The sequence below is a fragment of the Hemitrygon akajei genome, chromosome 6 (genome assembly GCF_048418815.1).
Source record: "Hemitrygon akajei chromosome 6, sHemAka1.3, whole genome shotgun sequence".
In the NCBI taxonomy this organism is placed as follows: Eukaryota; Metazoa; Chordata; class Chondrichthyes; order Myliobatiformes; family Dasyatidae; genus Hemitrygon; species Hemitrygon akajei.
In genome coordinates, this window is record NC_133129.1 from 162,106,761 (window position 1) to 162,127,339 (window position 20,579).

Sequence of the window (20,579 nt, forward strand, 5' to 3'; positions counted from 1 at the left end):
TCAAGAAATTAAGATTCTGTACCCCCAGGTCTCTTTGTTCTACGACACACTTCAGAGCTCTACCATTACTGTGCAAGTCATACACTGGTTTGTCCTCCCAAAGTGCAATACCTCACACTTGTCTGCATTAAAGTCCATCTGCCATTTTTTGGTCCATTTTCCTAGCTAGTCAAAAATCACACTGCAAGTTTTGACAGCCTTCCTCACTGTCCATTGCACCCCTAATCTTGATGTCATCATCAAATTTACTGAAGCAGATATTACATTATAATGTAATAATTCTATAGATGATAAACAAAAATGAAACCAGGACTAACCCCACTAGTAACATGCCTTCAGTCAAAAACAATTACCTACTACTGCTCTGACTTCTCTCACTAAGCCAACATTGAATCCCATTGGCCACGTCATCCTGAATGCTAAGCAACTGAATCTTCCGGACCAGCCACCTACATGGGACTTTGTCAAAAGCCTTGCTAAAGTCCATGTACAGTAGATATCTTCACTGCCTTTCCTTCATCAATGCTCCTGGTAACCACCTCAAAGGCTTAGAGATGATCTACCATGTACAAACCATGTAAACTATCCCCAATCAGGTCCCATCTATCCAAATACTTACATATCCTGTCACTTGGAATTCCTTCCAATAATTTACCCATATCTGACCTCAAACTCACCAGCCTGTAATTCCACAGGTTATTCCTAGAGCCTTTCTTGAACAACATTATCTTACAGCCCTTGGCATCTCCCTCATGGTTAAGGACATTTTTAATAACTTTATCAGGGCCCCTGCAATTTTGGCACTAGCAGCCCACAATGTTCCTTTTGCTTTTAATATAGCTAAAGAGACCCATGGGATTTTCTTTCACCTTGCCCACCAGAGCACTTCATGCCCTCTTAAGCCTCCTCATTCGGTCCAGCATTTCTTCAAGTGCCTCATTTGATCCTGTTTATACCAGATATGCTCCACCTTTTGTTTTCTTTACCAGGCTTTAATATCCCTCAAAAGTTGAGGTTCCCTAAACCTGTTGGCCATGTGTTTTATGTAACAAGAATACAGATTCTGTATTCTCTATATCACTTACCAAACATCCCTTTGCTAGAAAACAGCCTATCCAAATTCATACCTGCTGGATCCTTTCTGATGCCATCAAAATTGGCCTCACACCAATTTAGAATCTCAACTCAAGGTTCAGTCCTATTCTTCTCAATAATTATCTTGAAACTAAAAGTATCATTAAATCCAAAGTGTTCCTGTACATACAATTCTATTAGCTGCTCGTCTCATTACCGAACAGGAGTTCCAGTATGTATCAGACTCTTGTTAATTGGGATCTCCACATATTGAAGAAAGAAACTTTCATGAACACTTTTGACAAATTCCATCCCCATCCAATCCCTTTACAGCGTGAGGCATGTTGCCTGTTTTTGGAGGACATGTGTTATGAAGGGAGGTTTGACAAACTGGGACTGCTTTTGCTCGAGAGGCAGAGGCCGAGAGGAGATTTAATGTAAGTTTATAAAATTATGTGAGCCATAAAGTAGACAGCAAGTATGCTTATCCTAGGATTAAACTATCTACTACAAGAGAGTATGTATTTGAAATGAGAGGGGGAAAGTAAAAGGAGATGTGCAAGGCAAGTTTTTCTTTTACACAAAGAGTGATGAAGTCCAAAATGCACGTCCAAGGGTGGTGTAGAAGCAGATAGCACAGGAAAGTATAAGATATTTTTAGATCAACATGTGAAATGTGTGGAGGAGAGAGTGATATGGTGAATGTGTGGAGAAGAGGGATTGGATTGATTAGGCATCACGATTTAATTAGTTTGGCAGAACATCATGCAGAAAGGCCTGACCTGTGCTGTGCAGTTCTATATTCAATATATTTTAACATAAAAATTGAATTGAATGAGATTTATTATCACTGACATTTATACCATGAAATTTGTTGTTTTCCAGCAGCATTTCCACATAAAGGCATAACAATTATAATAAACTTCAAAAATAAATAATGTAAAATAAAAGGAATAATTAGATAGTGTTAACACGAGGAAATCTGCAGATGCTGGAAATTCAAACAACAACACATACAAAATGCTGGTGGAACACAGCAGGCCAGGCAGCATCTATAGTGAGAAGCGCAGTCGACGTTTCGGGCTGAGACCCTTCGTCAGGATAAATTAGATAGTGTTCATGGGTTCGTAGACTGTTCAGAAACTTGAAGCTTTCTCTGAATCAATGACTTCCTGTACCTCCTTCACAAAGGTGAGAATGAGAAGAGGACAAGCACTGGATGCCACAGGTACATAGTGACGGTAGCCATCTATTTGAGACACCGGCTGTTGGTGATAAGTGTTCTGCACGAGATGGAATTGGCCGAGTCTACAACCCTCTGCAGCCTCTTGCAATCCTATGCGTTGGATCCTCCATACTAGGCTGTGATACAAGCAGTCAGAATGTTCTCCATCATACAGCTATCATGTATTTGCTGCACAAATCACTCTCTCACCTAGATGGGGCCAGTTGTGCTGTGAGGATTACATTCCTTGACTTCTCTAGTGCCTTTAACACCATCCAGCCCAAGATCTTAAGGCACAAACTAACGGAGATGGGAGTAGACTCTCACATGGTGGATTGGATAGTGGACTACTTGACAGATAGACCTCAGTATGTGCGGTTGGGAGACTGTAGGTCTGACACGGTGGTCAGCAGCACAGGAGCGCCGCAGGGAACCGTACTCTCTCCGGTCCTGTTCACCCTGTACACATCAGTCTTCCAATATAACTCAGAGTCCTGCCATGTGCAGAAGTTCGCTGATGACACGGCCATAGTGGGGTGTGTCAGGAATGGACAGGAGGAGGAGTATAGGAAACTGATACAGGACTTTGTGATTTGGTGCAACTCAAACTACCTGCGTCTCAATATCACCAAGACCAAGGAGATGGTGGTGGACTTTAGGAGATCTAGGCCTCATATGGAGCCAGTGATCATTAATGGAGAATGTGTGGAGCAAGTTAAGACCTACAAGTATCTGGGAGTACAGTTAGACGAGAAGCTAGACTGGACTGCCAACACAGATGCCTTGTGCAGGAAGGCACAGAGTCGACTGTACTTCCTTAGAAGGTTGGCGTCATTCAATGTCTGTAGTGAGATGCTGAAGATGTTCTATAGGTCAGTTGTGGAGAGCGCCCTCTTCTTTGTGGTGGCGTGTTGGGGAGGAAGCATTAAGAAGAGGGACGCCTCACGCTTTAATAAGCTGGTAAGGAAGGCGGGCTCTGTCGTGGGCAAAGTACTGGAGAGTTTAACATCGGTAGCTGAGCGAAGGGCGCTGAGTAGGCTACGGTCAATTATGGAAAACTCTGAACATCCTCTACATAGCACCATCCAGAGACAGAGAAGCAGTTTCAGCGACAGGTTACTATCGATGCAATGCTCCTCAGACAGGATGAAGAGGTCAATACTCCCCAATGCCATTAGGCTTTACAATTCAACCGCCAGGACTTAAGAACTTTTTAAAAGCTATTGTTAATGCTTTTTGAGATAGTGATTTAGATGCATATCATATTTTTTACTGAGTTAAGTATTGTATGTTATTAGTTTTGCTACAACAAGTGTATGGGACATTGGAAAAAAAAGTTGAATTTCCCCATGGGGATGAATAAAGTATCTATCTATTGAAATTTCCCAGAATCTCTGATCCAAATCTACTCAAAATCCCAAAGAGAGGAAAACTGTTGGCAAGAATTCTCTGTGTTGGGCCCATGATAGATCTTAGCACCTAAGAACTTGAAGCTGCTCACCATTTCACTGCTGACCCCACAATACACAACTGGTATCTGTTCTTCCAACTTCATCTTCCTTAAGTCCACAATCAATTCCTTGCTCTTGCTAATATTTAGTGTGAGATTGTTAAGATTACTCCAAACCAGACAATCTCACCCCTGTACCACGTACAACAAGCTGGAGGAACTCAGCAGTTCAGAAAGCATCCGTGGAAACGAGCAGTCAACATTTCGGGCCAAGACCCTTCGTCAGGACTGAAGAGGGAGGGGGCAGGAGCCCTATAAAGAAGGTGGGGGGAGGCTGAGAAGAAGGCTACTAGGTGCCAGATGAAAAACCAATCAGAGGAAAGATCAAGGCGTGGGGGAGAGGAAGCAGGGAGGAGATAGGCAGGAAAAGTGAAGGAATGTAAGGGGAAAGCACTGTGTAGTAGAAGGCGAAAGAATCATGAGAGAGGTGATAGGTAGCTGGAAGAGGAGGCAGAGTGAAACTGCGATGGGGGAAGGGAGAGGGAGGGAATTACTGGAAGTTGAAGAATTCGATGTTCATGCCAAGGGGCTGGAGACTACCCAGACAGTATATGAGGTGTTGCTCCTCCAACCTGAGTTTGGCCTCATCATGGCAGTAGAGGAAGCCATGTATGGACATATCCAAATGGGAATGTGAAGCAGAGTTGAAGTGGGTGGCAATCGGAAGATGCTGTCTGTTGTGGCCGACGGAGTGGAGGTGCTCAACAAAGCGGTCCCCCAATCTGCGTCGAGTCTCGCTGATGTACAGAAGGCCATACCGGGAACACCAGATGCAATAGATGACCCCAACAGACTCACAAGTGAAGTGTTGCCTCACCTGGAAGGACTGTTTGGGGCTCTGAATGGTGGTAAGAGAGGAGGTGTAGGGACACCTGTACACCTACTCATCACTATCTAAGGATCTATCAACAATAGTGGTTTCACCAGTCTTGAAGGCTTTTGAGCTGTGCTTATCCACCAGTCTTGAATTTAGAAAGAGCAGAGGGTTGAGCACGCTTCCTTGAGATGAGCCTATGCTGATTACCAGCAGGAGATTATTATTACTGGTCCGCACTGACTGTGATCTTCCAATAAGGAAGCCATGGATCCAGTTGCAGAGGGAAGTACAGAAGCCCAGATTTTAAAGCTTGGTGTTAGTACTGAGTGGATAGTGGTGTTGAATACTGAGAGGTAAATCACTAACAGCAGCCTGACGTATTAATTGGAATCACAATCAGGTTTATTATCACTGTTAAGTCTTGAAATGTATTGTTTTGCAGCAGTAATACAGTGTAATACATTAAATATACTATGTTACAATAAGAAATAAATAATAAATTGTGCAAAAAGAGCAAAAATAATTATGTTATATTCATAGACTGTTCAAAAATCTGATAGCAGAGGGGAGGAATATATTCCTAAAATACTGAGTGTGAGGCTTCAGCCTCCTGTACCTCTTCCCAGATAGCAGTAAGGAGAAAAGGGCATGTCCTATGTGATGGGAGTCCTTAATGATGGATGCAGGCTTTTTTGGGGCATTGCCTTTTGAAGATTTCCTCAACACTGGGGAGACAAGGGCCCATGATGGGGCTGGCTGAGTTTACAACTCTCTGCAGTTCTTTTCCAATCCTGTGCACCAGCCCTTCCACACCAGACAGTAATGCAACCAGTTTGAATGCTCTTCACAGTACCCATGTAAAAATTCACTCGTCTTTGGTGACATACCAAATCTCCTCAAACTCCTAATGAAATATAGTTACTAGCATGCCTTTTTCAGAATTATGTCAATATGTTGGGTCCACGATAGATCTTTAGAGATACTGACACCCAGGAACCTGAAACTGCTCACTGTTTCCACTGCTGGTCCCTCAATGACGACTGGTGTGTGTTTCCTCAACGGGAGTCCAGTATCTAATCCTTGGTTTTACTAACGTTGAGTGCAAGATTGCAACACCACTCAATCAGCTAACCTATCTCACTCCTATACACTTCCTTGTCACCATCTGAGATTGTGCCAGGAACAGCTGTATCATCAGCAAATTTCTAGATGGTGTTTGCACTGTGCCTAACTACAGTCATGGGTGTAGAGAGAGTAGAGCAGCAGGCTAAGCACACATCCTGTGTTGATTGTCAGAAAGGAGCTGATGTTATTTTCAATCCACATGGACCATGATCTCCTGATGAAGTCAAGGATCCAGTTGCAGAGGGAGGTACAAAGGCCCAGGTTTTGTATCTTATTGTGATGGTTCTACCTGGACTTCTTATACATTTCTGGATTACTGGTCTTGAACACCACAGACCTAGCCTTCAGCAGACCGGTTCATGCACACTTCTGGTTTGGATGTGTATGGTATGTTATTGAGGGAACATACTCCGGTCTTGATGAAGTCTGTGACAACTGTGGCATCTTCATTCAGATCTGAAGATGAATCCCTAAATGTGGTGCAGTCCATCAATTCAAAGCAATCCTGCAAGCACTCCTCCACCTCCCTGGACCAAACCTTCACAGTAACTTATCACTAGTACTGCGGTCCTCACTTAGTCCATATGCCAACAGTAGAAGTACAGCCAGTGATCAGACTTGCTAAAGTGAGAGCTTGAGGTGGCACAGTAAACATTTGTGATGGTGGTATAAGAGTCATCAAGTCTGTTAGCTCCTCTGCTTCTGCAGTTGATACGTTGAATATAGTTGGTCAGAGACTCCTGGCTGTCTAGGTGCTCCAGAACAAAATGGAGAGCCAATGTGATTACACTTGTTGTGAAACTGAGGTGGTAGTAGATGAACTTCTTCTACCCAGCAAACCAGATCCTTGCATAGGTAAGGGGTGCACATAAGGGTAGTTATAACCAATATCTCAAAACACTTCATTACAGAAGATGTGAGTGCTACAGGGTGATACCAAGATGATACACATGGCAGTGTACTGAAAACTTGTGCCAACCAACTGGCTGGCCTTTTCAAGGGCATCTTCCTCTAACTGATGTGGTGTGAAATTCCCATCTGCCTTATCAGAGCAGCAGTCATACTAGTGCCGAAGAACAGCAAGGAATTTGCAATTTTTCAGTCCTCTGGAACCATTTCAGAACCTAGTGATTCTTGTAAGATCATTACTAATGCCTCCACAAACTCTTCAGCTATCCCTCTCAGAACCCTGGGGTGTATACCATCTGGTCCGGGTGATTTGTCAAACTTCAGACCTTTCAACTTCTAAACCACGTTCCCTTTAGATATAGCAAAGACACTCACTTTTGCCCCCTGACACTGGCACATTTCTGGCACACTGCTAATGTCTTCCATAGTGATGCATGATGCAAAATGCATACGTATTAAGTTCCTCCGTCATTCCTTTAGCCCCGATTACTACTTCTCCAGCATCATTTCCCAGTGGTCCGATATCTACTCTCGTCTCTCTTTTACTCCTATATAATCTGAAAAAACTTTTTTGTATTTTGTTAATGTTATTGGCTAGTTACTTTAATACATCATCTTTTGTCTCTTTTTTAGTTGCCTTTTGTTGGTTTTTAAACGCTTCCCAATCCTCTAACTTCCCACTAAATTTTGTGGTATTATAAGGCCACTTTTGCTTTTATCCTGTCTTTGACATTACTTGTCCACCACAGTTGCTTCATCCTCCCTTTAGAATACTTCTTAATCTTTGGAACATATCTATTCTGCACCTTCCAAGTTTCCCCCAGAAACACCAGACATTGCTGTTGTGCTGTTAGCCCTGTTATTGTTCCTTTCTAATCAACTTTGGCCAGCTCCTCTCTCATGCCTCTGTGATTCCCTTTACTCCACTGTAACACGGATATATCTGACTTTAGCTTCTTTCTCTGAAACTGCAGGAAGTCTATCATATTATGATCACTGCTTCCTCAGGGTTCATTTACCTTAAGTTTCTGAACCAAATCTGGGCCATTACGTAACACCCAATTCAGAACTGCCATTCCCCAAGTGGGCTCCATCACAAGCAGCTCTAAAAAGCCAGATCAGAAGCATTCTACAAATTCCCTGTCTTGAGATCCAGCTCCAACTGGATTTTTACAAGCATCCTGCCTATTGAAATCATCCACGATTATTGCTAAATTGCCCTTTTCACGAGCTTTTTCTATCTGAAAGTTCGGCCTCAGGGGTACTCCACACTGGCTGCCTATTCCTTTTTCCAAGTTACCGAGGTGACTACCACCCTGGAGCTTCTATCTATCACCTCCTCATTCTCTTGTACACACTGCAGGTCATCGAGCAGCAGCTCCAGGTCCTTAACATGGTCTCTAAGGAGATGCATTTCAATGTACTTCGTGCAAATGTTATTATCACGGAGACTGGAGGCTTCCCAAATTTCATACATTTCACACAAGGAGCATACCACTACCTTTGGATCTATTCTCATTGCATTAGTTATGTACTAACAGAAATAAAACTTAATCAAAACTTTCTTACTTGGATCTTCTATCTGTGCTTGCCAAAGCCAGACCACTCTAACAATGGCTGCTCCACCTACAGCTCCTTTCTTTTTCTTGGCCTCGCACTGACTACTGCCTGCCAAAAAGCACCTGAGCAACACACACAAAATGCTAGAGGAACTCAACAGGTCAGGCAACATTTATAGAAATAATAAACAGTCGACATTTCAGACCAAGAACTTACTTCAGGACTCACCCAAGCTCTTTATTAAACACTGCGTCACCAAATGATCTCTCATGCTAATAGGTGCCCGCCAAGAAAAAAAAAATGAAAAAGCACCTCAGTTCTTCTTAAAGCTTGTGCTGTGTCACCAATGAATAACCTCTCTGCTGATTGCCACCAGCCAAGAAAAAAAGCACTCGAGTTCTTTTTAAACCTTGTACTGCATCACCAACAAGCAACTTCTTGCACTGATTGGCACCTGCCAAAATAAAAATGTCACAATCTTTCCACCCTCCATATACAAGTTTGCTGACAAAACCACTGTTGTGGGCTGTGTCAAAGGTGGTGATGAATCAGCATACAGGAGGGAGACTGAAAAACTGACTGAGTGGTGTAATAACAACAACCTCTCACTCAATGTCAGTAAGTCCAAGAAACTGATTGTAGACCAGGAGAGGGAAACCAGAGGTCCATAAGCCAGTACTCACCAGAAGATCAGAGGTGAGGAGCATCAGTAACTTTAAATTACTGAGTGTCAATATCTCAAAGAATCTGTCCTGGACCCATCATGTAAATATTATTGTGAAGGAAGCACAACAGCGCTTCTTCTTCGTCTGGAGTCAGGGGAGGTTTGGCATGTCATCAAAAAAACTTGGCAACCTATAGATGTGTGGAGGAAAATGTGCTGACTGGCTGTATTATGCCCTGGTATGAAACACCAATGCATTTGAGCAGAAAATCCTACAAAAGTTAGTGACTTCGGCCCAGTACATCACAGATAAAAACCCTCCAGACCATTGCACACATCTACATGAAACATTGCCGTAGAAAAGCAGCATCCACCAAAGATCCTCATCACCCAGGACATGCTCTTTTCTCACTGCTGCTATCGGGTAGAAGGTACAGGTGCCTCAGGACTTGCACCGCCTGGTTCAAGAACAACCCCTCAACCATCAGGCTCTTGAACAAAAGGCAATAACTGCACTCATTTAAGGGCTCTGTTATATTGTAATTTCATGCCCGTTATTTATTGCTATTTATTTCTGCTTTTGCACAATTTCTTTACAGTTAACAGTTCCAGAAGTTTACCGTTTAGTTACTGTTCTATAGATTTGCTAAGTATGCTACAGAAAAGAATCTCGGGGTCGTACGTGGTGACACGTATCTACTAATAAATTTTACTTTGAACTTTGGTTATGAGCCAATCACTGTTCAGTATTTTCATATGCTTATTTTTATTTGTGCTGTTTTAAAAATGGGCAATACAGTTTCCTGATAAAGGTCAACTTTACAGTATCAAAACTTCTGAACTTCACAAAAAATAAAATGGCATTATATTAAGTCAGAGCCCTACAGAATGGAAACAGGCCTTTCAGGCCAACTGTGTTACCCAGGAAGCTCGACCCACCTCCCTGCATTTGTATATTTATACAATTTTATAAGAAAAGATAGGCAGGAGCATGATAGATGGATTGAGTTGATCATTTCAATGTCATTTGCCATATTTTACCACAGCACTATTAAATCATGAAACAAAAGAGCAACATAAATACTTACTCAAAAATTGCAACATTTATAATAAGCTATTTCCACAAATCATTCTCTCTGAATGCACATTCTGTGCACAAAACAGACTTTCACAAAGCGAAGGTGTTTATTAGATATTTGCAAAAACACTTTGAGGATGCACTATATGCAATATATCGATGCACAGATAAGACCTTTTAACAAAATTACAAAGTTTAAGGAAGTTAAAATGATTAATCACTCTCAGTGTCTATAAGGGATAAAAATAATTGGTAAATTGGCAAACAATTACGAAAATGGATAAAAACTTGTACACAGAGGCAAGCAGCTTGTAAAAGTGAACCTTTAGGAAGGAAGATACATCCAGATCCAGAATACAGAATAAAATATTACAATTACACAGTAATTGTGTTGAAAATAGACAATATGATGACAGGTCGTAACAGTGTAGATTTTGAGATCAAGATACCATCTTATCATAATAGGACACCATTCAATGGTCTTAAAACTGAAATAGAAGCTGTCCCAGAGACTGTGGTACATGCTTTCAAGCTTTTGTGTCTTCTGCACAATGAAAGGAGGAAAGAAGAGACAATGTCAGGCATGGGTAGAGTCTTTGATTACACTGGCTGCAGCAAAATGTGTAGACAAATTCAACAGAAGTTGGTTTCTATGAAATGCTGAGCTGTTTCCACAACTCTCTGCAGTTTTTTGTAGTCAAGGGCAGAGCAATTCCTATAGAAAACCATGATGCATCCAAATAAGATATTTTCTATGGTGCATCAATAAAAATTGTTCATCTACTTGCTCCCTGCCCTCAGTTGATAAGATAGCTTCAAGGGTTATTCCTTCAGAAAACCATTTATAGCCAGCACAGTGTAAATGGATTGGTGAAAATATTACCCCCTACCATGTAGATATAGTCATAGAGTTAAGAGGCTTACTGTGTTAAGTGCAGAACCAAACCATGGAAAAGCTTTCTACTCCTATGCAATGGGGACAAGAAATCCTGACAATAACAAGGGTTGTGGCTACTTTAAGCGGGAGTGGGCATTGAGGAAAGAGAAAACCTCTCCAGCCTCATTTGCAAATAATTTTGGTGCAGGTTCATCTGGAGCCTTTCCTTCTTCCCAAAGAATATCTTGGCCTCAGATTATCTTTCCAGAATTAACAATGCACCTGGATTGATTTGTATTTAATCCAGCACAAAACAACAAATTGTTCAGTATTTCAGAACAGTGGGCTATAATATTTTTGGAGAGCACTCAACTTTCTTGACTAGGCTTGTTTTCCTTCTGTGTATAAAAAATTGGCATAGGTCAAAGGGAACATGCAAAATTTATTGAGCCTCCTGAGGAAGTAGAGGCAATGATGAATTTTCCTGGCCCTGACCAACATAGTTTGACAGGTCAGGCGATTGGTGACGTTCACTCCTAGGAACTTTTAAACTCTCAGCCCTCCCACCTTCAGAGTCATTGATATAAACAGCAGCATATGCATTGCCTCCCTTTTATAAAGTCAATGGCTGACATCAAGGCAATGATAGTTGTTATGACACCATTGCACTATGTTCTGTACCTTCTCCCTGTACTCCAACTCATCATTATTTGAAATTCAGCTTATTACTGTGATGGTTATCTGCAAACATAAAGATTGACGTTGAGCAGAATCTGGCCACACAGTTCTCAATTTATAGGGAGTAGAGAGCTGAAGATGCAGCTTTATGGGACACCAGCACTGGTAATAATCAGGGCAGAGGTTTTGCTGTCTATCCTCACTGATTTTGGTCTGTTGATCAGAAAGTCAGGGATCCAATTGCAAAGGGAGTTGCTGAGTTCTGAGTCCAGGAGTTTTGTTTGGAATAATAGTATTGAAGATGGAGATGTAGTCAATAAACAATAGTCCAACGTAGGTTGACCAGATGCTCCAGAAATGCGTGTAGGGCCAAGAAGAAAGCATCTGCGGTGGACCTGTTTGGGCAGTAGGCAGATTGCAATGGATGAAATTTGTCTGGGAAGCTGGAGTTACTGTATATCAGGACCAGCCTCTTGAAGCAGTTCACAATGGTAGATGTCAAAGCCACGGCCAGTAGTCATTAAGACATGCTACCTAACATTTCAATAAGTTAGAAAAAGTTCATAAAAGGCTGTGCAAAAACACAGAAAATATTACAATAATTCATTGCTAACTGAAGCACAATAAGCATTAGAGGAGCAACCATTGTTGAGATGGGCCAGCGTAAGAGTGGGAGCTGAGGCTTTGGCTCAGGAGGCTTCAGTATGAAAAGACAGAGGAAGTGACCCAAGTGTAAGGAGAGAGAGCAGCTCGATAAAATTGCCTCAGTGAGAAGGCACAGGTAAGATTTTATTTGGTTGCTCATCCTTAGTAATTGATGCATTGTAGCAAGATGGTAGTTAGGGCAGTGGAATGCTGTCTCCTTGATGACTACCTCCAAATGCATCTCCTGACAGCATAGGTCAAGGAACTGGAGTTGGATCTGGAAATACTCAGGTGAGGACTTTATTGATGAAACTGTTACTGAGATGGTCACACCCAAGGAACGGGTTTTAGAGCAACCACCAGAAGTTCAGTGCAGGGATCCACTAACAGGCACACTTTTAGGGATACTGTTGAGGGTGATGCTCTTTCAAAGCTACCAGCAATGATCAGGTCTTGGGAGGGGTGGAGGTTGGGAGGGGACTCAAGAGAGTAAACTAGGTGACAAGACAGGGACACATGCAGCAACATTTACAGGAAAAGGGCAGATAGGACCACTGCTTTAAATTGCAACTACTTTAATGTGCACGGCTTAACAAGTAAGGTAGACAATTCTTCTTCTTCAGATAGCCATGAAACCAAGAAAGAAAATGGCGGTAGCATAACCATCAACCCCCCAAATCCCACCTCCCTGCACAAAAAAAGGAACAAAAAATGGAAAAGGCACATCGACCCCTTAAACCCCTCCCCCCCCACCACACATACATAAAAAACGAGAAAGATCAGGCAAAAAACACAGGATATAAAAACTAAAAGTCTGGAAAAAAGCCTATTGTCAAAGTCCATATCCAGAAAACCTGGACAACATTCTCTGGGCACAGCGAATTCCCCCTTCGTAGTACAGCGATCCCACCAGTGATCAAACGGCAGTGTCCCCTCTCCATAGTGGAGTGATTCCCCCAGCAGGCACTCACCTTCATCATTCGCTTCAATATTTCAATCTCCCTTGTCACTTTAATCAGCAAACAATGGAAGCATTAATCAGTGAAATGGAGGTGCCAACTTGACTGGAAGTCCAAATTGAGGACGCAGATTGTCTCTTGAGAATGGAATATTGTGGCTACAACAGAAATGTGGCAGAGAGAAGGGCAGGTTTGGCATCTTAATGTTCCTGGATACTGATGCTTTAGGCATGAAGGGGAACAGGTAAGAATGGAAATGGTGTTGTCTTTCAGATAAGGGAGAATATAGTACCAGTGCTTAGGAAGATATTCTTGAAGGAGCATCTAACAAGGCCACGTGGTAGGATTTAGAAATAAGAATGGGTTGGTCACCTTGGTAGGACTTTACTACAGTCAGCAGGAACTTGAGGAGCAAATGGGTTGAGAAATTGCACTTAGTTGTGAGAATAATAGGGGTGTCAACAGGAGATTTCAATTTTTCAGGTATTGACTGGGGAACCCAGATTGCAAAGAGCCTGGATGGGACAGAATTTGTGTAGGGTGTTCAAGACAGTTCCCTTACTCAATATACAAGATATAGAAGCAGAATTAGGCCACTTGGCCCATCAAATCTTCTCCACCATTCCATCATGGCTGATTTATTATCCTTCTCAACCCGACTCTCCTGCCTTCCCAGCACAGGGGCGCCGCAGGGAACCGTACTCTCTCCAGTCCTGTTCACCCTGTACACATCAGATTTCCAATATGACTCAGAGTCCTGCCATGTGCAGAAGTTCGCTGATGACAAGGCCATAGTGGGGTGTGTCAGGAATGGACAGGAGGAGGAGTATAGGAAACTGATACAGGACTTTGTGATATGGTGCAACTCAAACTACCTGCGTCTCAATATCACCAAGACCAAGGAGATGGTGGTGGACTTTAGGAGGTCTAGGCCTCATATGGAGCCAGTGATCATTAATGGAGAACGTGTGGAGCAGGTTAAGACCTACAAGTATCTGGGAGTACAGTTAGACGAGAAGCTTGACTGGACTGCCAACACAGATGCCTTGTGCAGGAAGGCACAGAGTCGAATGTACTTCCTAAGAAGGTTGGCGTCATTCAATGTCTGCAGTGAGATGCTGAAGATGTTCTATAGGTCAGTTGTGGAGAGCGCCCTCTTCTTTGTGGTGGCGTGTTGGGGAGGAAGCATTAAGAAGAGGGACGCCTCACGTCTTAATAAGCTGGTAAGGAAGGCGGGCTCTGTCGTGGGCAAAGGACTGGAGAGTTTAACATCGGTAGCTGAGCGAAGGGCGCTGAGTAGGCTACGGTCAATTATGGATAACTCTGAACATCCTCTACATAGCACCATCCAGAGACAGAGAAGCAGTTTCAGTGACAGGTTACTATCAATGCAATGCTCCTCAGACAGGATGAAGAGGTCAATACTCCCCAATGCCATTAGGCTTTACAATTCTACCTCCAGGACTTAAGAACTTTTTAAAAGCTATTAATGCTTTTTGAGACGGTGATTTAGATGCATATCACATTTTTTTTTTACTGAGTTAAGTATTGTATGTAATTAGTTTTGCTACAGCAAGTGTATGGGACATTGGAAAAAAAAAGTTGAATTTCCCCATGGGGATGAATAAAGTATCTATCTATCTATCATAACCTTTGACACTTTTACTAATCAAGAATCTATCAACCTCCACTTTAACTGTATCCAATGACTTGGCCTCTGCAACCACCTGTGGCTATTAATTACCTTCTGCCAGCACAAGTAGAGCATGCAAGCTCAATCTCACCATTTAAACGAAGTTTGGGTAGGTACACAGACAGCTCCAGAACTGAACTCCAAACTACGATGCTCCAAGCTGTAATAGGGTTGTGCTGAACACTTTGCTACTGTGGTACCCTAAATGAAATAAAAATCAACATCATATTTGAAATCTTGCAAGGAGATAGAATGATGTGACATACAGAAGACACTAACATGCAAATTAACCCCATTATGGGTCCAGTATCAGAGAATAATACAGCATGGAAACAAGCCCTTTGTCTAAGCCATTTACAAAGAGCCAACTTTATTCTCCCCCATATTTCTATTCCCCAGATACTGGTTACAGCTAGATTTAACACCTGCCTGAACAAGGACCTGCACCACTGCAATTCACCTACCACCACCACAAGTCCAAACATTCCCAATTTCACCAACACTGTTCTGCTTTGGAGCACAAAGACAACAGCAAAACATACAATCAGGCTGCTGTTTATTGATTTGCAGCTGGACATTCAGCACCATTGTCCCCTCGGTATTACTATTTTGCACAAGATATTTTAGCCTGAGTTATTCCACACTCAAAACATAGCTTTACTTTAAAATTATAGATGTCAGCATCTTCCTATTCCCACAATAAAATATTAGCCCAAAAGAAAACTTATTAAAAATTACAGCGTTCAAAAGACAGAATGGTCTGATCTAATCCACAAAGGTAAGCAATAGGCAGAGGTCTACATTCCAGCAACATGTCTGGCTCAGGTTCCTGAAATTAGTTTTAATGAACTACGTATCTTGCAATACAAAACAGAAATTAGCAATCCTCTTTATTAGTAGATTGCTCACAAGTTTTCCCTTAAATTCATTAATGAACATATAGAGCTGGTACGTCCAAAACACTCTAGGAACATTTACAGCATCGGAACGGGCCCTTTGGCCCATGGTGGTCTGTGCAACTTGCTTTCTGAAGATTATACGATGCAGCTCTGATAAAAGGTACAGTTAGTCCACTAGTAAAAAAAAACAAATGCTTAAACTTCAACGGCAATTGTCTTTATGATTATTGTTTTATACACTAATGCTTTCCCGTCTGCAGTAGCATTAACTACAGTGCCTTTAAAGGAAGAGATGGTGAGGAAATGGTATGGAGACAGTCAGGGGAAAACATCAGAATCTCTGCTTCCAATGGGACAGGAATGAGTCTGTACCAATGCACAATCTGCTGACACATTTCCAGAGTCCCACCGGCCGGGACTGTTCAAAGGATGGATGATGGGTGCTCTGCCCAAGTGATGAAAGCCATGGAGTCGAGGCTCATCACTGCTCCTGCCCCGGTTAGGTGTGGTTCGACTGAAAGTCATTCAGGCCGTTTGAGAGCTTCCTCGCCGCACATCCCTCCCTATACTCACCCAGATACTCCTCAGCAGACAGCGAGAACCGGTCAGCACTCATCCTCCCTACACTCACTCCAGCAAACGTACCGAGTCGCCGGTCTTTCTCTAAAGCTCCGCGTACTTGTGCAGCTTGTTGGCTCCGGTTACCATAACAGCAGCTTTCCGGAAAGGTGCTACTCTGATAGTTACCGTCTCAACTTCGTCGGTGGCGAGCTTTGGTTCCGGGACCAGTTCCATCCATCCCAGCGCGCAACTTGCTTAGAGTTGGACGTGAAAGTAAAGAGGCATTTCACTGTCATGTGATTAGACAAAGGAATCGAAAGGAAAACAGAGGAGTGTAAAACTCAGATGAGTTTTTTTTTCAAGCAGGTGTAATGTGATAGAAGTAATGAGATGGGTGTAATGAGCAGTAATAATGTTCTGATGAAGACTTGGCTCGAAACGTTGACTGTATACTCTTTTTCCATAGAATCTTCCGAGTCTGCTGGGTTCCTCCAGCATTTTGAATGTGTTGTAATTTGTCTGAATTACAGATAGCATGATTTAATGGTTGTAATGGTTTAAACTGAAGGTGGAAGTACGTGGATGTGCTATGGTTTCAAGAAAGCCAAAAATAATTGTGAATATGCAGGGACGGATAAGGATGCAAAAGATGACATGGGCAGAACCACGAGAGATTTAAAAGTGTACTTTGAATCAAGTGGTGTCAGTTCCAAGGTCATTGTGTGATGCACCATCAATAACTCACTCTGAGATGTAAGAAGCGAGATATCGGCTTTTATTGACTGGAAGAATGAACAACACTACATCCTGGAGAATGAGGCCGGGCTCAGGCCTCAATCGCCTTTATACAGGGGTCTGTGGGAGGAGCCACAGGAGCAGTTCAGACAGGTATATGTAGTTCACCACATTGTGGCTGTTGAGGGTATCTCACATGCTGCATTAACTATCTGTCTTCGCACACCCAGTGCATGGTTGTTGCTGTTGATTCAGGTGGGGACTGATTCGGTGTAAGGTTTGTTGAGTGGAGCCCCTCAAGTGGAGCCCCTTTCCTCTCCTGGCATAGTCAGCAATTGGTAAGCTGTATTTCATCATTTTGTTTATAGTACTTTCTGCATAGCTTGCAAATCCAGGCAAGTCCAGTGAAGACATTGATGCAGATGCTGTCATTCCACCAAAGAATAGGCTGGATCCTTTTACATTGGATACAATAGCAGATCTTGAGGGGACTGATGGGTCATGAGAGACTGAAGGAGGAAATAATTGATGTATTTGTGGAACTTTGCGTGGCATGTCCAATATTTTCAGTATTTATTTAGATAAATATTTATTGAAGAAATATCTCAGTCTGACATTGGAACACTTAACTCCATTCTGGTTTCATAATTTTCTTTCCATCTTTGGTATTCTGTATTCTTCGTAAACATTTCAAGAATACCAAACCAATAGAACAAACTCATTCTCAAATTATAACAATAAAGATTTCAACAATATAGCATTTAGCATTTGAGTCTACTTGCTGTTGATCAGTTCAAATAAAGACTCATTCTAAGTTCCTTATTCTTCAAACACAGTAAACTGCACACAATTCCACGTAAATTGTGCACTCTGCCCCATAAGAATTCACGTGAACAAATTATTGGTTTCTATATGTAAAAAAAATAGAAACATAAAAAAATCTACAGCACAATACAGGCCCTTCGGCCCACAATGCCATGCCAAACATGCCCTTAATTTAGCAATTACCTAGGGTTACCCATAGCCCTCTATTTTTCTAAGCTCCATGTATGTATCCAGGAGTCTCTTAAAAGACCCTATTGTATCCACCTCCACCACCGTCACCTGCAGCCCATTCCATGCACTCACCACTCTCTGCGTAAAAACTTACCTGACATCTCCTCTGTACCTACTTCCAAGCACCTTAAAACTGTGCCCTCTCATGTTAGCCACTTCAGCCCTGGGAAAAAGCCTCTGACTATCCACATGATCAATGCCTCTCATTATTTTATACATCTCTATCAGGTCTCCTCTCATCCTCCATTGCTCCAAGGAGAAAAGACCAAGTTCACTCAACCTATTCTCATGGCATCCTCCCCAGTTCAGGCAACATTCTTGTAAATTTCCTCTGCACCCTTTCTATGGCTTCCACATCCTTCCTGTAGTGAGGCAACCAGAACTGAGCACAGTACTCCAGGTGGGGTCTGACCAGGGTCCTATATACCTGTAACATTACATCTCAGCTCTTAAACTCAATCCCACGGTTGATGTAGGCCAATGCACCATATGCCTTCTTAACCACAGAGTCAACCTGTGCCGCAGCTTTGAGTGTCCTATGGACTCTCAAAGATCCCTCTGATCCTCCACACTGCCAAGAGCCTTAACATTAATACTATATTCTGCCATCATATTTGACCTACCAAAATGAACTACCTCACACTTATCGGGGTTGAACTCCATCTGCCACTTCTCAGCCCAGTTTTGACTCCTATCGATGTCCTGCTGTAACCTCTGACAGCCTTCCACACAATCCACAACACCCCCAATCTTTGCGTCATCAGTAAATTTACTGACCCATCCCTCCACTTCCTCATCCGGTCATTTATAAAAATCATGAAGAGTGATGTTGATACAGAGACTTGGATGGCTCAGGGGCAGGAACAGTTACTTCAAGTGCCAGGCTTTAGATGTTTCAGAAAGGGCAAGGAGGGAGGCAAAAGAGGTGGGGGCATGGCATTGCTGATCAGAGATAGTGTCACGGCTGCAGAAAAGGAGGAAGTCGTGGAGGGATTGTCTACTGAGTCTCTGTGAGTGGAAGTTAGGAACAGGAAGGGGTCAATAATTCTACTGGATGTTTTTTATAGACCACCCAATAGTAACAGGAACATTGAGGAGCAGATAGGGAGACATATCATGTACCCTGATGCCTGCACTGACCCATTCACTGTCTGAACCTGAACCAGTGAACAACATCCTGTGTTGCAGAAATGGAAATTAATTCTTTGGGAAAATAGAAAAGCCAGAACTATTTTCTTCAGTGCCTGCTATAAACCTTTTCTACTCACCAAATGCACCAGATTCATTAAAAGCAAAATTAGATTATTTCTACCAATGGGTCTTCAGCCTGAAATGTTAATACTTTTTTGTCCTTTAAAATATGCTTCAGGCCTGCAAAGTGTTTCCAACATTTTCTGTTTATATTTTAGCATCAGTAATTTCTTTTTACTTTCATGAGACCTTCTTCTCATGAATCTTACCTATCTGCCCATTCCTTCCCTATGTGCCTCAATGACCAACTGTGTTTGATTAAACTGCTCTAAATGCTACATGATATGTTTAAGGGGAATGTGAGGGGATATGTCTTCACTCAAGAGGGTGAAGCTGACAGTGCAAGTGGTGGATGTGATTTCAATTACAAAGTTTAAGAGAAGTTTAGATAGGACGGGTATGGAGGTGCAGGTCTCGGTGCAGATCATTGAGACCAGGCAGTTTAAATGGCTTGGCATGAACTGGATGGGCTGAAGGACTTCTGTGCTGTAGTTTTCTATTACTATAAAGCATCTTAGGCAGTTTATTATATTAAGTCCAAATTATAGTTGATGTTGCATCTGTAAATATTTTAATATTATAAATGATGTTGTTTTGGAATCTAAAATATACAAACAAAATAACTGAGTGCTGGTCAGGGAAGTTTGTCCTGGTTGTACAATATACAAACAAAATAACTGAGTGCTGGTCAGGAAAGTTTGTCCTGATATTGAATTAGACTTCAGAATCAGAATCAAGTTTATTAACACTGTCTTAGATTCGATGAAATGTATTATTTTATGGCAGCAGTACAATGCAAAAGCATAAAATTACTATAAATTACAAAATAAATGAGTGCAAAGAACAAGGTTCATGGGTTCATGGATCATTCTGAAATCTGAAGGAGTTATTTCTGGATCATCCAGTATGTTGGTTTAAGCTCCTGTACCTCCTGTCTTGTGGTAGTAATGTCCATTAAGCATAAACATAATTCAAGGACTGAAACTTGGAATAGTACAGAAACAAAGACCAGCATCAGTGAACTCATTTATAAAAACAAAGAAAAATAAAGGCATTTGATAGAAATAACTTTGTAGAGGTAGCCAAATTAAGAAGCTATTCAAACAATCTCCAATTTTCCTTGGAATCAAAGTCTGAGGTGTACATTTAACATATCATTAAATTATGATTAATATTTTGTTACCACTTATATGTAAAAGTACATGAATGGCATACGTCATTACGACACCACATCACGTGTGTGCTTCACTAAAAGTAAACCTC

General features: G+C 42.0%; 1 protein-coding gene across 3 annotated transcripts in view; it reads right to left on the reverse strand.

Annotated features, from left to right (window-relative positions):
- The window catches only part of cstpp1 (centriolar satellite-associated tubulin polyglutamylase complex regulator 1), a 298,064-nt gene extending 281,624 nt beyond the window's left edge, over positions 1 to 16,440 (reverse strand). Inside the window, exons 1-2 of one of the 3 annotated variants that reach the window (XM_073049675.1) lie at positions 16,287 to 16,440; positions 14,866 to 15,015 (exon numbers count right to left, since the gene is read on the reverse strand). In XM_073049675.1, coding sequence (XP_072905776.1) covers positions 14,866 to 14,908 — 43 coding nt within the window. In that variant the 5' untranslated portion in view covers positions 14,909 to 15,015; positions 16,287 to 16,440. The remainder of the gene's footprint in view (positions 1 to 14,865; positions 15,016 to 16,286) is intronic. The other 2 variants (XM_073049676.1, XM_073049674.1) reach the window with 2 other exon arrangements.
- Positions 16,441 to 20,579: the final 4,139 nt, after the last annotated feature.